At 43.3% G+C, this 19495-nt stretch overlaps 2 protein-coding genes across 2 annotated transcripts in view; both read right to left on the reverse strand.

The window, feature by feature from the left end:
* NUS1 (NUS1 dehydrodolichyl diphosphate synthase subunit) overlaps positions 1-15188 on the reverse strand; it is a 25625-nt gene extending 10437 nt beyond the window's left edge. Inside the window, exon 1 of the mRNA XM_015409084.1 lies at positions 14619-15188. Within this exon, the coding sequence (XP_015264570.1) occupies positions 14619-15018 (400 nt within the window). The 5' untranslated portion in view covers positions 15019-15188. The remainder of the gene's footprint in view (positions 1-14618) is intronic.
* Positions 15189-16124: 936 nt separating this feature from the next.
* The window catches only part of LOC107108595 (podocan-like), an 18779-nt gene continuing 15408 nt past the window's right edge, over positions 16125-19495 (reverse strand). Inside the window, exon 4 of the mRNA XM_015409057.1 lies at positions 16125-16572. Coding sequence (XP_015264543.1) covers positions 16125-16572 — 448 coding nt within the window. The remainder of the gene's footprint in view (positions 16573-19495) is intronic.

Here is a 19495-nt window from a genome sequence, read left to right on the forward strand (position 1 = left end):
ATTTGAGGATGAAATGGATATAGTTTTGAGTTGGTCATTTGATATTTTCATAAACTTTGAATAGGAAATTATAAGTGTCTGTAAAGCTTATTTGTTATAATTCTTATTATAGCCCTTTGTTTTTAATTATTTTATTGTGTGCACCATATATTAAACATATTTTGATACAAAAATTTTATTTACTGTAGCTTGACTCTTGTAGCATTCTCCATGTACCACAGTGGCCAGCTCTTTTCTGCCTAGGCAGGGAAGGCTGCAGCTGGCTAACCAGTCAAAGCTGGTAAAAGGCACTCCTGACCACAACTACCATCTGCTTATCCAGTTTTAGGCAAGGGTCTAAGCGTACCCTCCAAGCTACAGACCTGCTCCTTCAAGGGGAGTGCAACCCCCCCCATCCAGAACAGGAGACACCTGGGTCTGGTCTGGGTCTGGTCACCATTAGTACTGTTGTTGAGGCACTGGTTCAAGGTTTCTACAGCCTCTCTGGGATCAACTGATAAGAAAATAGAGCTGAGTGTCACCTCCATATAGGTTACAACCCAGCCCAAAGCTCCAGACAAACTTATCCAGCAGTTTCATGTACTTGTTGAAAAGTATACAGGACCAGATCAATATTTGTGGGCCACACCCCAGCACTATCTTCTGAAACCTACACTTAAGTTAAGACCATGACCACCATAAAATAGCACCTCCCAATCTCAGCCCAGAAAGGTGGTCCAGAAAGACACCATGATCAAAGGTGTGGAAAGCCACTAGGAGGACAGGCAGAATTGTACTGCCTCTGTCCATCTTCCACAACAGGTGGCTGTTTCAGTCCCTTAAACCAGGCCCGAAACCAGATTGGAAAGGGTGGAAACCATCTGCTCCATCCAGGAATGCTTGAAGTTTATCCACCCATCACCCATTTAATTATCTTGGTCAAGAATGGAACATTCGAGACTGTTCCATAGTTACTGAAATCTTCTGTTTCCAGGGTAGAATTCTTTAGGAGACGACATATTGTGTTACAGGCTGTGGCCTGCAACAAGGCTGGGCAACCACCACCCCTCTCTCTCGAGGAGGCATTAAGTACCTCTCAGACCCAGTCAGCCTGTCCCCCAGCAGTTTTAAGTAGCCAGGAAATTTGTGCAAGCAAAAATTGTATTCCCACTAAGTTTGAATTAGTGCAAGGGGCTACCATGGTTTTTTCCCCCTCTTGCATTTCCACTTGCACAAGAGCTCTAGAGCAAGTGGAAATTTTGTGCTGGACTCATCCCCGTAGTCTTCAAAATTTAACATACTTATTGGCCTGCTGTGACAGACTGCACGTTTAAAAGCTTATAAGTGCTGTACAATCAGGTAAAGGACTGTAAAGGGTTAATTCCTCACACAGCCAGAGAGCCTTGAGTGACAGGCTGCTCCAAGAGATTGTATTGGTTAGCATCAATTGAGCAAAGAGAGACTTCTGAACTCAATGCTGAGGAATTCGTTCTGAATTCAGCCCTGAATGAGAACAGTTTCACACAGATGGAGAACTAAGGGAAGTTGGCAAAAGGAGTGGGTAGTTAGGAGAAGACTCACATTCAGACCAAGAAAAGGGAATAGATCTTCTAGTGAGAGAAGAAATTTTTCTACCCAGCCAAAACAGGGAGCTAGCTCGGAAGAAAAAAAGAGATCACTGGTCTGGTTAGAGACTACCTTGTGAAATCTTAAGAGTCAATTCAAACACAAGAAGAGTAGTGGTGCGTTTAAAGAAAGGGTTTGGGTACTGGATAGTGTCCCCCAGCCTTCTGGAAACTAAAAGAGTCAGTGAATGCTCAAAGAAAGTGTACTGGGGTGTTTGGGGAACACTGGGGCAAAAGCCTCTCATCTTGAAGACCCCTAAGTCACTCAGAAAAGCTTATGGAACTTTCAATAGCCTGAAACATATGAATTAAAGTCTGCACATATACTGATTTTCTTCAGAGTTCTATATTGAGTTACCTCAGAAATTTTACCCCTTATATCACCTGACCATTCCCATCTATGTTGAATAAAATATTTTGGAATTTTGGGATTTCAAAACGCCTTGAGTGCCATTTAAGTTTAAGTTAAAGGGGGCTCTTGATTCTTCTCTCAGGTTTCTGGGTTGAGCCAACAGCCCAAATATCACTGTGACAGGGTGGGACAGTCAGAGTTCTTCAGGAAAGAAGAAAACAGATAACTAGGGCAGCCCAGTCAGTCAGAAAGGGAAAGAAAGACGGAGAGAAAACCTTGCCTCTGAGGGAGGGAAGTGGACGGGTGCGTCCTACCTGCAATACTTGAAACATGGTTATTAGGTGTGATCACTCTCACACACAGCCCCTCAGTACAATTCAAGTGCCTTCAGATTAAGAAAGTGTGCATTCACCCCCTGGGCTGAAGGTCCAGCTACAAAACGCAAGCCTTGTGAACTAATCATAACTACACAAGCATAGACAGGTTTCTGCTAAATATTTTTGTGGATACCATGTCCTTCACAATAAACTCTGCAATACTGTTATTGCAGCAATTTTTTTTTACCATAAACAGTCTTTAAAGTAATCTTGGGGCAGATAAAATTCAAGGAACCATGACAAGTTAATTTTGTAGCAAATAACAATCCTGGCCATGATCCATAGAATTCCATTCAGCACACTCAAAAGCTTGCATAAAAACAGCTGGGATTTTGACTGTGCTTACTTGATTAGCACCCTATCCCACCTCCAAGTTGAAATTTTGGCTTTAAAAAATGTACCTGTGTAGCATATTAGAATACGTTGAAAAGAAAAATCAAACAGACTGCTATGCATATGGAGCTTGTTCTGCGCTTCTTTGGATTACTACCATGGGGAAGTACTAATAAAAAACCTTAAACACAATTATGCAGGAGGACACTTTGATAAAGGGAATAAGGTTGTAGGTTTAATTGTCTGTGAAAAATTTAGCCCCTCCACCAGCATTGTTCATTGGATTATTATACTGCCTTTCACTGATCTCTTATCAAGTAATCCAGTTTATTCCATTTATCATATTGTTTTTATTTCTGTTATGTTTTGCATAGTTTTATTATATGTATTTACTAGTATTTTATTACATTGCTTTATAGTCTACTTTGCGTCTCACTGAGCAAGGTAGACAACAAATGAAATAAAATAAAAAAGTAAGCAATCCAAACATTACTACTAGAAACAGAGCATGTAATGAAAGCTTAAAAACACACACACACCAAACCCCTAGGAATAGAATTTCACACAACCTGAAAATATGAACAAAATATTCACATATCTAGAAAAGCAACATGGTATAGTTTTTAAGAGCAGCAGGCTTTGGGGGTGGGTTTTTTTTTTTTTTGTATTTTTCATATGTGTGTGTACATGTGTATGAGTGTATGCACCTGGAAGTCATGGTGGCCTATGGTGATTGACTGTGTACCTGGAAGTCATTGGTGACCTCTGGTGACTGATCCCTACTGGGGGCCTGGAGAATATTCAGAGAGGTGGCTGAATAAAGCCTGTCCCTGCCTCCTAACTGCTGGTATTCCGAGGAAGTACCTCATCCAAGTACTTGCCCAAGTCGACCTTGCTTAGCTTCCAAGACCTGACAAGATTGGGCTTACCTGGGCTATGCAGGTCAGGGCTGGAAGCCTTAAGTGCTGTCTGATGCAAATTAGCTACCTTGGGTGTGCAGAACTAGAAAACATGGTTCTTTGGAACCCAGCCCCTAATTGCAATACTTCTTAACCTGACAATTCCCCCAAGTTTGCTTTTATACTACCAAGAGTTAAAGGTGATGCTGCCCACTAGAAAAACAGGTTTGCACTGTTATATAAATGAGGTTAGTGAACACCACTCTTGTTAAGCTTAGCCTTTTATTTTAAAGAAAAACAATGTAAAAACAACACACAAGGCACTATCTGCTGCTGCCCTAGCTACTTGTTACAACCATTAACAGGACTGCAGAGGTGACTTTGCACACCAAGATGCTGCAACTCCCACCAGAATTCAGCAAGTATTGGTCAAGTTTTTTTCCAGTCATACACACAGTACCTGACTCTATGAAGCACTTTATATTTCCTTAACAGGAGATAGCAATTTCAACCAGTTCCCCTACCTGCTACAGTCAACTAATGCATTGAAATTTTATTCCTAGAGCAGTAGACTCTCAGGAACAGCGGGGGGGGGGGGCATGGAAGTATGGGTGTTGGGAAATGGCACAAATCACACCTTCTTAGGAAAACTTGATTATATCTAAACTTTCAGAATGTGATTTGATGTAGTCCTATGACTATTATTTCTGCCACTGACTACATCCAGTGGGCTACTTCTATAAACCATCATTGAAATATCTCCACTACTGAAGAAAACAGAGTTTTTCAAATAGATCTACTGCACTCCTTCAACTTTTGCTTTTAAGTCCTTGTATATTTATATTATCTACATTTTCACATTCAAAAGAAATATCACTGCAATTCATTAATGGCCTTATTTCACACAGCGGATGCTAATTTTTCATTTATTTATTTCTACAGTCTCCCAGTTGTTTCAGCAATTTTAGCTACTATCCTTTCATTTCAGTCCACTAACACTTTTCCTCTTCGCGACCCCATGGACCAGATCGCGCCAGGCCTTCCTGTCTTCCGCCGTCCTCTGAAGTTTGCTCAATTTCATGTTCGTTACATCTATGACACTGTCTAACCATCTCATCCTTTGCCGTCCCTGTCTTCTTTGACTTTCAATCTTTCTCAGCATCAGGGTCTTCTCCAGTGAGTGCTCCCTTCGCATTTGGTCGCGACTCGCGAAAAGTCGGACTCGACTGTGCGACTGAACAACAACAAAATACTTTTCCTATTGCCTCAAATCCTTGGTTTAACATTTTGTCTTGTGTAAAATGTGTAAAATGTTGCTCATTCCTTACTCAAAAGCCTTAAAAATGCTTATGTTGACTAACTCCTCCCCCCATTTTTATATCCTGTACTCTCAATTTGCTGAATTTGGACGATGGCCAACATAAGATAGCCATAAAATCCAATTAAAATCAATTACACGATTAGGCCACATAAGTAACTATAAAAGGGTCAAGAAACAAACCAAAGTACGGTCGAACAATGGAAAAGGAAAAACTCTAGGTAAAGAAGTGATCCTTACCTGAAATTTACCAGTTGCCATGTAAGGCAAAAAGCTGCAGGGATAACATTTTTATTTATTTATTTATCCTTAAATTTATATCCCGCCCTCCCCGAAGGCTCAGGGCGGCTCACAAGGGGCACGGATGCCCAGGTTAGGACGCTAAAACAATACAGAATAATATAAAATACAATAAATACAGTTTGCTAAAAATTACTTTACGGTGCTGCAAAAATATTTAACTATGAAATTCAAATGGGGTTCTAAAATTATTTATACTAGAACAACAAACAACAGTAATAACAATATAGAGCAGCAACAATATACGCCCCTATAGCGTTGTCCTCTGCCGGGAACATCTTGCACCCCCAACAGTACCCGCTCTGAAGATAGTCAATTATCAGGAATAAAGAGGGGGACGTAGATGGAATGATGGTGACGTAACGATGATGGTGTAATGATGGTGACGGCGGCCCCTACTTGAAAGCCTGGCAGAAGAGCTCCATTTTATAGGCCCTGCGGAACTGCACCAAGTCCTGCAGGACCCGGCTCTCTTCTGGGAGCTGATTCCACCAGGTAGGAGCCGCCACCAAAAACGCCCTGGTAACTGCAAATTTGATGTTTCTGGAGCCTGGAATATCCAGGAGATTTTGGTTCCCCGACCGTAGTGCCCTTGGGGGAACATGCAGGGAGCGCCGGTCCCTAAGGTAAGCCGGACCCTGACCATATAGGGCTTTAAAGGTTAAAACCAGCACTTTGAAGCGAATCCGTTACGCCATTGGCAGCCAGTGTAGCGCTTTCAGCACAGGCCAGATGTGATCTCGTCTAGTGAGACCCATCAACAGCCTGGCTGCAGCATTCTGCACTAGCTGCAGCTTCCGAATTTGCAACAAAGGCAGCCCCATGTAGAGAGCGTTACAGTAGTCTAGCCTCGAGGTGACCTTCGGATGGATCACTGTAGCCAGGTCATCTCGGTCGAGGAAAGGAACCAACTGCCACACCAGCCGAAGATGATAAAAGGCTGACTTGACAGTGGCTGCCACCTGGGCCTCCATTGTTAAGGAGGAGTGCGGGAGCACACCCAAACTCCTAACCTCCGACGCTGGCACCAAAAGCACCCCGTTGAAGGTCGGGAGCCCCAAACCGATCCGACTCAGGCCCAGGACCTCCGTCTTTGCCGGGTTTAGTTTCAGCCGACTCAGTCTGAGCCAACCAGCCATGGCCTGTAACGCCCGATGAAGGTCATCTGGGGTGGAGTCCGACCGGCCGCCCAACATCAGATGGAGCTGGGTGTCATCTGCATATTGATGACACCGAAGCCCACAACTCCGGGCAATCTGGGCAAGGGAGCGCATATAGATATTAAACAACATCAGGGACAGCACCGCCCCCTGAGGCACCCCACATTCAAGAGGCCACCTCTGGGACCGCTGATCCCCTATCGCCACCCTTTGTCCCCGACCTTGGAGAAAAGAGGCAAACCATTGAAGGGCAAGCCCCTGAATCCCCACATCGGCAAGGCGGTGGGCTAGCAGCTGGTGGTTGACCGTGTCAAACGCGGCCTACAGATCTAACAACACCAGTGCTGCCACACCGCCTCGATCCAGATGCCTACGGAGGTCGTCAGTCAGAGCGACCAGAACTGTCTTCGTCCCATGACCCGGGCGAAAGCTGGACTGGAAGGGATCAAGGACAGAAGTGTCATCCAGAAAGCCCTGTAACTGTATCACCACCAGAGTGACAAAGAAAGAAGAGAAGAAGAAGAGATTGGATTTATACCCTGCCCTTCACTACCCAAAGGAGTCTCAGAGCAGCTTACAAACTCCTTTTCCTTCCCCTCCCCATAACAGACACCCTGTGAGGTAGGAGGGGCTGAGAGAGCTCTTGACAGAAACTGCTCTTTTTCAAGGACAGCTGTGCCAGAGCTTGTGACTGACCCAAGGTCACATCAGCATGTGCAAGTGGAGGAGTGGGGAATCAAACCCGGTTCTCCCAGATTAGAGTCCGCGCACTTAACCACTACACCAAACAAGCCATGTTCTTGTCAGAAACTTATTTCAGAAGGCTATGCTGAGCAGGACAAATAGCAGGCAGGCAATCCTTTAAGAATCCAGGTCATAATCAGTTTAGGACTTTAAAAGGTAATAACTAGCACTTTGGATTAGCCCAGAAGCAAATCAGAAGCCAGTGGAGCTCTTTAAAACTGCTGGTACCAGTTTGTTTTACTGTGGCACTCAGTACTAGTGGAAGATCTGGATTTTCTTCAAAAGGTTGTTGGCCACCTACCTCACTTTAGAAGGGCACCCAGAGTAACATAAATACAATGCAATACAATCGTGTTTAGCATTCTTGGTATTCATAATATAAAGATGCAAAGTAGCATCTCTCTTCAGTTAACAAAAAGCCACCTATCAGTTTAGGATATTAAAACTAGAATAGGTTTTGATCTCATATATACTTGGTAGTAATGTTTTGTAAACTGAATGCATTTTCCTGAATTAACTGTACCAGCCAATTTAAAGATTACATTAATATGGACTTGTGACCTATTCAAAATAAGTTACAGCATACAGAGTCATGTGTTGCACCAATCACCCCCCCACATCCAATCATTGCCCACAATGTTGCACATAACGTATTAAATCAAATAGCTGAATAAAGACTGCACTTATTTTCATATTAAGCCAAAAATTTCAATTTCATTTTCTTTGTTACAGTAATAATTGCTGTTTTAGTCAGTATGGATGGTTGCTAGACCAAACAGAAAGCAGCAATATATAATGAGCTAAACATCAAACACCGTTAAAGAGAGAAAGCTATTTCTGACATCAGAGCACAACTTGCTCAATTGCAGACCAAAATGCCCCCTTAAATACTGCTTCTGGGGGACAGGATTTGCCCAGAAACAGGAGGAGCAATGAGTCACGGGGGGGGGGGGGGGAGGCACTATTGCTTCCATTCACAGAAACCTAATGAGTTGCATCCTACAGATAAGCCAATGGCAGAAGCAGATCTTACCCTGCTTTCCCATTTCCTCAACAGCCTCCTGTGACCCCCAAAAGACAAAAAGGCACCCAGACCAGGGGACTACAATGAGGAAGGGAACCATACAAGACCAACCCCCTCTTTCCACTTCTATCAGAGGAACAATGGTAGGATGCAACCCAATATCTTCATTGGACTGTGTACAGTCTTGGATATGAAGCACTTGAAGGAGAAAATGCATAGAAACAGTTGGTCAATTAGTGAGGAAAATAACTTGCTAACTTGATAAAAACAGGAACAGAAAGACCATTCCACATTTGTGTCATCCACTACTTCAGTTTCATTCTTTACTACCCACTTCTGGCAAATTGGAAAACCTGAACGGAAGACTAACAGTCACCCTTCCCAAGTATTTTCCAGAACTGCATTCTTTAAGCAGTTTCACAGCTTGGGTGTTCAGATCTCCTCTGTAATAGTAAGCAATTTGTCAGTTTTGGGTTGGCACACCAGCTGCATCCCTGGGCCACAGTTTATCCATGCTACAGATACCTTGGACTACTATAATTATCTTTACATAGGACTACCTCTGAAGCTTCAATTGTTGTAGTACATAGTGACCACACTGTTAATTAATTTCTCCTACAAGGACAATATTTATCCAATACTGAAATTACTGCACTGGTTACCAATTTGTTTCTGGACCCAATTCAGAGTACTGGCTCTTTTAATATTCTAAACATTTTGGGATCAAGACTCTTGAAGATCTATGCCTTTATTTGCCTGTGATCTTCATCAGAGGCCCTGCCCAAGTGGAACACCTTCCTCTCCTCAATCTGCCTGGCACCAACGCTATTGAGTTTTCAGTACCAAGTGAAGACACATTTATTTACCTTCATTTTTAGATGCATTTGGTTCTTCCCTCTCTTATGTGTAGTGTGTGGGGGGGGGTTGCCCAATTTAAAATCCTTGTTTGATCCTGTATATCATGTATCCCCAACATGCCACCCACTGACACTATCCTAGCACCTGCCAAGTCTTTTGAGAAAAGTGGACAGGGATGTCCCTTTAGCAGCAGTTTCAGTGGAAGCTGCCATCACAGTGTTGGTTTTTATTCTCTTTCATTCCTCTTTTCTAGTGCATTTTTAAAAATTACTCCTGCACTCAGGCTTCCTCTGTGGATGCATCTAGCTCCACCTTCTATGGCAGCCATTTTGTGGCTGTGCTCACCACCCATGTCAGAATTCCAAGGGTGTCCAAAGGCTCAAAAAGGCTGGGGACACTTGGTTAATGTTATACGTTAATAATGTTATCTTGTAAACCTATTTTAATTGTGTTGTCTCTATGGCTTATTTTGCTGTGCTGCTAGATTTGTACTGGTTTAGTAATCTGGATTTAACTGTAAATGCAGTCAGAACCTTTTGGTCGAGCAGTGCAGTATAACCATCACAAATAAACTGATGATTGCACTCAGCACAACTGCAGAGGCAGTTGTACCAGCTTTTACACTGAAGGATCCCGGAAGCTGTCTCAGTACTCTTCCCTGCCTGCACAGTTGGCAAGTCTAGAGCAAGCAAGAACTCCTAATTCCACGACTGGGGTATGAAGGTAATGCCAACTGATTGAGGCAAATGTTTTTATTGCTCTCTCCTGCCCCACATTATGGTAACTCATTTAGGTTATTTGAGGCTTTAACAGGGGAGGGGAAATTGTAAACATATTTGTATAAATTTCAGTATAAGCAAACTAAATGAGCAAGCAGACAGCTCCGAAATCCAGTCATCCATTCCTGGAATTAAGAGAAGATTTCAGTGTTCTCTCAACAGGGTGTCCTCAAACCAATGCCATAATCCAGCATCAGCACAGGAACATCTGTGTGGTTCCCTGAAACAAGTCCAAAATGGCCACATAAAAAGTTACTAGATTCAGAACACAAACTGCAGATACAAACCATCGGAATAGTTTTCTTAGGACTTCAAGGGAGGAACTGTCCTGAACTAGCCAGTCTTGTCCAGAAAAGCTTAAGAGCTTCAACACAAAACACAGCTGAACTCTTTGTTTATACGTGAGCCCAGCCCCATGACAAACCAATGTTTTGGGTTGAAGTTAGATTTTAATGCCATGCTGAGCAGTTATACCTGCACTGTAGCCTGTGCTAGATATTCGTGGTCAAGTCACATCTCAATAAACTATATCTGTAGCTTATGTGTTGCCACTTGTGACTGCTTCTGCACCAGCATATATAATCTTCTTTGAAGAAGAAAGCATGCCCCTCACCATGGTTGTATTATTAAATTCATTGTCTAGCACAAAAGCTTGCCCCGTCTCTATGTGTGTACCATTTAAATGACCTACAAGAGAGATACATTGCCTGAAAGAACACACACAAGTAAGATTACACCAATCGGGACAGTTTGGCCGCTTCTCCTTTTAGTTTGCAAAGTGGATGTTGTATTCCAGGAATATTGTAGTCAAACAAGCCCTGAGATTATTTTTTATTTGTCTGAAGTTTGAAAAACAAGATTATTTTTTTTACAGATGCATGACCCCGGGGTGGGGGAAGCTCTCATGAATGATACAGTACAAGAATGCACAGGAATGAATTTATCCACATCTAGACACTTCCAGCAGCCATTAATGAACACTGAACAATGCTGCTATAAAGAAACAAAGACACTTAACTAGCAAGTCTCATCTCAAAAATGCATTCAAAGTGCATTCCCAATATTATTTCTGAATAGCTGAAGGGACAGTTTTCTAAGAGGTAATATCTGAAGACAAAAACAAATCCTGTGTAATGCCCTTTTTATTAGTACCAGCCAAAGTGACACAAAACAATATGCAAGTTTTTGTGTTCTCTAGAACTCTTCACCATGAGGGATGCTTCAAAAATTAGAGAGCTCGTAGCTGCAAAAGAGGATCAGCTGGGGCGGCGGAAGTTATTCAGATATTACGTCTTAGAAAACTGTCCCTTCAGCTATTCAGAAGTAATAGTGGAATGCAGTTTGGATGCTACAGATGGTCCCCATAGGGTATAATGGAGCCAAAAAATGGGTTTCCCAAATACTGGGATGCGGGAATATTGGAAAATACTGATATTTTCCAGGTTCAATACAACCAAACCTGAAAAATATTTTTTTTGCACACCCCTAGTTTTACAAGAGATTTGTTATACCAGCCACCATCTTGACAGGACACAAAATAGCTTCAAAACTGCCCAATTTGTGTAAGCAAAAACACATAAAGTGAAGCTCCTACCCATTTATACACACTGACGGCCTAGTATATAGTAAAAAATAATTAAAACACCAATTTTTGTTTTATGTTGTTCACTTCAAATGCCAGGTAAATGTCTCTGGGAGGGGGGAACCTGGGGGGGAGGGACCCTTGGGCTGCCCTAAATAAAAGAGGAGAATGGCGTAAGCAGCTTTGGGTCTCCAGTGAAGAGAAGAGGAAATATTATAAATGACAGCAACTTGGGAGCAAGACAGCAACCGAACTTGTGAATGAGCAAGCATTCATGATGCCCTTTTCCAAAGAAGAAATATTATAAATGACAGCTACCTGGGAGCAGGACATCAACCAAACTTGTGAATGAGCAAGCATCCATGATGCCCTTTTCCTTGCAATGTATAAGATTAATTACAACAATTAATATGGAGGTATAGTATTGTGTTTATATATTGACTGTACTCAACTACAATTTATTGTAAGCCTGAACCGTGTAAAAAGAAGTCATGCTTTGTTTTTGTTTTTAAATCATGCTCTGAGTACCTCTGAGAAGCAGGATCTGTGCATCTCTTTGCAGCTTCCTAGAACCTGAAACATTTATCTTTGGCTACTTAGTCTGTGGAAAACACTTCTCTTTTCCATACAGTTCCAGTGATTCACTTCACAGTATGACAAACACCAGCATGTTAATTAATAATATCTTGCATCTTTAACCAGACACACACAAAATAAAGTTTAGCCTACACAGAACTGCATCATTTGCTGCTGCTCCAGATTAATTTATAATATATTTAAAAGAACACTATAAAGTATGCTGAAAACCAAGCAGTGGCAAGACAGCACTCCCTCCTCCAATCTTCCTATTAATTCAGCTACGGATCAAGTTTTACATAGTACCCTACCACCATTGCTTCCAGTTTCCTGTAATCCATCATATAATTTAAATATTGAGGGAAAGAAAAAACTGCACAAAAATATCAATACATTTTTGAACAGCACTCATTATACTCTAATGGAAACATAAAGTGCTTGATATCTCAGCTACAGAAAGACACATTATATAGTGTTAACTGGCTGAGTTAAGGTGTGATACACAGGTGTTTCTTGGTAAGCATCTCTTACAGAACCTCTTTGGCAAAAACAATTTGACCAGATTCTATCAGGCATGGAGCTGTGGTAAATAATCAGGAAAGCAGAACTAGATTTATTTCATTCATCCCTAACCCAACAACCAGGAACAGAAGAAAGCAATCAATTTCATGAGACATGTGGAAGGAACAAAAAATACTCGTTTCAAGTAAATGACTTTGGACTAGATAGTTGCCCAGTGTTAAACATATATAACCGAATATCACTTGGTGGGTTTTCAAGTGTAACTATACACTGTTCAAACTGACACAGTAATTGAGTGAAATTCTAGCTATTCTTTTGTCCTTTTTAGATATATTATAGCATCATCTAAAATTCTCAGTCATTTGCTGAAGGTACAGTAGAGAGCCAGACGGGGCACTGTATTGGTTCCATACTGAACCAATGAAGTACTACCTGCCCCACGAAAAAATGATCAGTAGAAATCACAACCCATCTATTGCTTTATTTGCAAGAGATGTATGTAGGCAGCTGTGATTAGGGTGGGGTAGAACAGGGTAAGGTGGCACTGAGCCCTGGCAAGCAGAGCTAAGGTTGAGCAACTGTTCCCCTGTGACCGTATCTGCAACATGGATTAATTCCCAGTTTCAAATACTGTATGTTCAGGAGATTGCAGATTTCATTCAAGCTACTAAACATTTGACACTATTTTTAAATGAAAAAATAACACAAGTTTTAGTTAAATATCAGTTTATAAAGGAGGAAAGAGTAAGGCTTCATATCATCAAAATAATTTTTTGAGGAATACCAAGAATGATCCCTGACCTGGATAGCCTAGACTAGCCTGATCTCACCAGACCTCAGAAGCTAAGCAAGCTTGGCCATGGCCAATACTTGGATGGGAGATCTCCAAGGAATACCATCTAATACTTGGATGGGAGACCTACAAGAAATACCAGGTTTGTGGCATTGAGGCAGGCAATAACAAACCACCTCTGAACATCTCTTGCCTTGAATACCCCACGGGATCGCCAAAAGTCAGCTCTGACTTTCCACCCCCACCAAGAATGATAAGATTACTTCCCTCAGTTACATCTACAGTACACTAAATATATAAATATATGGCAGAAAGAGACACAACACAAGAATCTGACAGGGAACCATCACCAGTACCATTGCTGTTCTGGCCATTCAAGACCAACAGCAGGCAATGACTGACTGACTCAGAACCAAGAAGGTACAAGTGTTTCTAAAACACTGTTTAAATACCCATTTGCTGAAATTTACAAATAACATGATGTGTTTTGGAGATCACAAACCAACTGTCAGAGACTGAGCAGGGGTCCTAACTGTGATCAAGGACCCTGGAAGATCTGCTTGAATTCCAAAGACATTTTTAATTGATAGACAGTAGCAGGGATTGGGATTTGGACTGCCTTTTACATCTGCTTTCCAGCCGTTGAAGCTATTTAAAGGAGGACAGGATTCAGTGCTCCCTGCCCATTTCACTTCTGATTTGACACCATGTTCAAGAAAAGGAGTCCAGAAAACACTGACGGCATTTACCCAATCATAGATTTCACTTTCTCTCATCTGATTTGACATCATGTTCAAGAAAGGAGTCCAGAAAACACTGACGGCATTTTGTATTATCCACCCCAAAATGAAAAACTAAAGAGGCTCAAACTGGATAAATCAATTTAGCCCATTTGAGATTCCATGCCTTAAAGACTTAATCAATTTAGACTGCCCTAACGAACGGTCTAAGATCGAGGCATGAACACAAAACCCGTAGGGCAGATGTCAATACAGTTTTCCAAAGATGAGAACATGGAAATGGGAGAAGAGCAGTTAAGAAATGCAGCTGGGAGCCAGGACAAAGTCGCTGCTTCTTTCTACTGGCCCCCCGACAGCCCGGCTTCCTCCTCGCCACCACCACTTTCACAAGAGCTTAAGTGGGCCAGGAAGACCTAGCTATCCTTACGAGCACGGCGGCGAAAAGGGAAGCGATCGCAGGACGAGGGTCCCGTCCGCCCTCCCTCCCTTCCCTCCGCTGGCTTCTTTCCAGCACAGGGATTGAGAACGGAGAGGGCCAGGCAAGGGCACCTCTCGAGGATTAACCAACACGAAGCGCAAAACGAGGCAGAGGGCGCGAGAGGTGCAAAGGCGCGGGGAAGGGGCAGCCACAGGGAGACGCGCCTGAAGGCAACTCACCGTCGTGGTCGTAGACGCTGACGTAGGAGATGCCCACCGCCATGCACCACACCACCAGACTGGCCATGTCCGCGTAGCTGGGCTCCTCCTCGGTCACCACCAGGCCCACATGGCCCGGCAGCTTCTGCAAGGACTTCCCATCCCGCCGCCACCGGCTCTGGTTGCTCAGCACTTTCCGCCCCGCTGCCGCGGGCTTATGGAAAGCGAAAAACCCCGTGGCCGTCGCCGGCACCAGAAGAGCCCGCGAGGCGGCTACGGCCACCGACGCCGCGCCGCGCCGCCAACGGCTGAGCCACGAGCCGCGTCCTCCAAGCTGCTCTCGGAACCAGGCGAAGAGCGCGCGCTGGGCAAAGAGGAGGGCGTGCAGGAACCGCCATAGCAACTCGTACGCGCCGCACATTGGAGAGGAAGGCGCGAGGGCAACTAGAGGGGGCAAGAGGACACAAGGGAGGCTCAGCCAAAGCGCGAGGCACACATCATCTCGCTCACGTAGCCCTTACTGCCTCGGTTTTATCTGCCCGGCAACCTCCTTTGGCGCCGCCATCTCCATACTGGTAATGACCTTTCCCCCTTGCCTACGCACAACATACCCATTGGTCCAAAAAAACACCGCTTGGTGTCATTTCCGGGTTGATGGAGCGAATGACGTGGCCCCCTAAAGGAAGCGCTTTCGACTACATTCCGACTAAGAAACAACAGCTCTTGTATCGCCCACGGAGTTGCTCGGTTACAGTTAGCATGTGCTTTCCCTCATACACAGTGCCACCTAATGGTTGGAGTAGGTATTCCGCTGGAAAATCGCGGATGTAGAATTAGCGAGCGTCTGTGATTTGTACATGTGAGCATTAACTTTAAGTGACGTTAAGTCGCTTCCTTCGGACCCATGGCGACCCTATGAATTAACGTTCTCCAAAACGTCCTGTCGTTAGCAGCCATTCTCAGATCTTGCAAACCAGGGGCCGGGGCTTCTTTTATTGAGCCAATCCATCTCACTGCTACCTTTCTTTTTATGTCTTTAGGCCGCTGGAGTTGGAAACAGGTACAACTCTGAATACATAAATATTCCCCAAATGTGTACTCATGAACAGGCAATGTAGAAATGACCATACAAAATCTTTTATTATACATATTTGTATTTTTAAGTCCAAAACATTTTGTTTTAAATATATACCAAAGTAGTATCTTTAAAAGTTTCTTGTTATTTCAGAACCATTGCCAACTACCTATACTACTAATACAGCATTAATGTCTAAACACCATTAATACTAGCACTCTACCAATTCTTAAGCCTAGGGAAGACCCACAGCCTCTCCAAATGAACCTGCCTATTAATTTCAATAAGTCTAAACACTCTTCTCTGCATAGGATGAATCTGATAGCCTGTGCGGCCTTATTTAAAATTTCAAAAGTCCCAGTGAGCTAATTATTTGTTTATAGCTCTTCTTCAGAGAATGTGGACTATAATTCTAGGAAAGGCATACTCAGGAGTTTATTGGATATTTGTACTTAATCTGTTTCATAGTCATAGTAATCATCTGTGTCTACTCTGAGACTGGAAGGATTATCAGCATTTGCTTTCTTTCTGATTTCCTTGCCCTCTTCATCTGAATAGAGGTTGTCATGAATGCATAAATGCAGAATCCTTTTTGAAGACATCCAGTTCTCTCCCTTGCTTTCTGTGGGGGCAGAGCACTGTCCCCCTTTGACATCTGTGCCTTTGGCTGTGAGCACTCTTCTGGTTCTGAAGAGGTCACAAGTGCAGTTCCATGGGTTGCCTTCCAGATACAGATGCCTGAGGCGAGGCAAATGTTTCAAGAGGTCATGGTCCAGGGCAGTTATCTTGTTGTTTCGTAGATTCAAAACCTGTAGCTGCCCTAAATTCTTCAGTTCTTGCTCTTGGATTCTTTGTATGTTGTTTCCTTTCAGATCTAATCTGGTTAGAGTATGTGGAAGGCTGAAAAAAGGGATATAAACAACAGATATCTTTAATATAGATATATAGTATAATATATAAGTTATCACATTTATCCTAATGAAAATCAGGGTGGGTGGATAAAGCTTCTCACATTTATTTATTTATACCCTGCCTTTCTCTTTAAGACTCAATGTGGATTACAAAGTATAAAACAATGCAATCAAATAGCATGAGACAATGGCCTTTTACACATGGGTCGTTTCCCTCGCTATCACTGTGCATGTGTGTCAGGGTCCCCCCCATTCTGCATTGATTTTGCTACCTTCAGCACTCAGTGTGCGACTGCAACAAAAAAGGCCAACAAAGGGAATTGAAAACAAATCAGACAGTATCATAATGCCCCTGTATGAATCGATGGTGCGACCTCATTTGGATTACTGTGTACAGTTCTGGTCACCACACCTCAAAAAGGATATTATAGCATTGGAAAAAGTGCAGAAAAGGGCCACTAGAATGATAAAAGGGTTGGAACACTTTCCCTGTGAAGAAACATTGAAGTGCTTGGGGCTCTTTAGACTGAAGAAACGACGGCTGAGGGGTGACATGATCGAGGTTTATAAGATTATGCATGGGATAGAGCAGGTAGAAAAAGAAGTACTTTTCTCCCTTTCTCACAATACAAGAACTTGTGGGCACTCAATGAAATTGCTGAGCAGTCGGGTTAGAACAGATAAAAGGAAGTACTTCTTCAGTTCACTTTCTGGTTACTGTTTTCCCAAGTTTTCTGAAAATGGTTTTGTGGCAGTTTCTCCCCTTGAACATAAGAACATAAGAGAAGCCAATGTTGGATTAGGCCCATCTAGTCCAACACTCTGTCACACAGTGGCCAAAAATACCAGGTGCCACCAGGAGGTCCATCAGTGGGGGCAGGACACTAAAAGCCCTCCCACCGTTGCCCCCCCGCACCAAGAATACAGTGCATCACTTGCCCCAGCCTGAGAGTTCCTATCTAGACCTTGTGGCTAATAGCCACTGATGGACTTCTGCTCCATATGCTTATCTAATTCCCTCTTGAAGCTGTCTATGCTTGTAGCCGCTGCCACCTCCTGTGGCCGTGAATTCCATGTGTTAATCATTTTTTGGGTGAAGAAGTACTTCCTTTTATCTGTTCTAACCTGACTGCTCAGCAATTTCATTGAGTGCCCATAAATTCTTGTATTGTGAGAAAGGAAGAAAAGTACTTCTTTCTCTACCTGCTCTATCTCATGCATAATCTTATAAACCTCAATCATGTCACCCCTCAGCCGTCGTTTCTCCAAGCTGTTTTTTATTTACTTTCAGCTGAAATGATTTAGCTGAGAGAGTACTGTGTGGGGGGACTGTGTTTGGGAGTGTGTGGGTGAGTTGTTGCAGAGTCCTGGCTGCTTGAGATAGGGTGTGAAATAGAACGAGGTTCGCCCAAAAAATTAGAAACAATGCAAAAAAACCCCAAAACACCACGCATCTGACAAGGTATGTCAGACAATGCATAAAAAATGGAATTACAAACCTAGAAAGTAACGCAGTACTACATAGGTATGCCAGCCTCCAGGTGGGACCTAGGGATCCCCCAGAATTACAGCTCATCTCCAGATTGCACAAATCAGTTCCCTTGAAGAAAATGGATGCTTTGGAGGATGGACTTTATGGCATTGTATCCCACTGAGCTCCCTGTCCTCCCCAGGCTCAACCCCCAAATCTCTAGGAGTTCTCCAGGCTGGATCTAGCAATCCAACTCCCCCACAACGATGTACACTTTCCAATTTCCCGGGGAGTGGGTGGACTGGGGCTGGGCCAGAGGCATTGCTAGGTCATTGAAAGAACTGGGACCCAATGACATCATAGGGAGGAGCCAGTGACATCACAGACCATTGTCACTATGGAGCCATGTGGAATTTAGGGAGGGGCTACCCAGAAATGTAGGGGGCCTGGGAACCATATTCATAAAGATGATTTCAGATGCTGAATGGCAATAGCCTGCTTGATTGGATTGGGTGTGATATGCAGTGGGGTAGTAGGAGTAGAGATATCAGCACTGGTAATGAGACAGGAAACCTAGGTTTCAATTTGGTACAAGAGGATTCAGTCCAGGAGGATGCAAAGAATAAATGGAAATAAGTCTGAAGAAGTGAGCAGCGACTCATAAAAGCACATACCCTACCACAATTTTGTTAGTCTTTAAAGGTGCTACTGGATTCTTATTTTTTCTACTGCTATTACAAACCACAACATTCAAAAACCAGTGAGGGGACATTTTAACCTTCCAGGACATTCAGTTGCTGACCTAAGAGTAGCAGTTCTCTTACAAAGGAATGTCAAAGGGAGATTAGAAAGAGAGACTGCTGAATTGCAACTGATAATGAAGCTCAAGACAATGCAAACTCCTGGACTGAATTGAGACCTAGGTTGTTCCTCTTATTAACAATGCCTGCTATTTTCATTTGGCATCTGAAATCACTTCACTCTCCAAGACATAAGGACAGATGGCCTCCCATTCTAGTGTATGTATCCGAATAAGTGAGCCGTGACTCATGAAAGCTCCTACCCTGACAGAAAATTTGTTAGTCTTTAAGGTGCTGCTGGACTCTTGCTCCCTTTCACTAATAAGGAATGCAAGCTGTACTGTTAGGTTTCTTCCCCTCCCCTATCTGTTAGAAATGGAAAAGGGGATCCGTATTGCTCTGCCCCTTCCAACAACACACTTATTCCCTCTCTAAGGAAGGAAGGAAGAGAGGAAGGATGGAAGGAAGGAAGAAGGGTGGGCGGGGAGAGACAGACAGTCAGAAAGACAGACAGACGGGCAGATATAGAGGGAGGGAGGGTGAAGGGGGGGGAAAGAAGTCAAAGCGTTGGGGGGGAGGGAGAAAGAGTGAGGTAAGGAATGAAGGGAAATAGGGAGAAAGGAAGGGAGAGTGAAAAGGGG

The sequence above is a fragment of the Gekko japonicus genome, unplaced genomic scaffold, assembly GCF_001447785.1.
Source record: "Gekko japonicus isolate JY-2015 unplaced genomic scaffold, Gekko_japonicus_V1.1 scaffold50, whole genome shotgun sequence".
NCBI classification, from domain to species: domain Eukaryota; kingdom Metazoa; phylum Chordata; class Lepidosauria; order Squamata; family Gekkonidae; genus Gekko; species Gekko japonicus.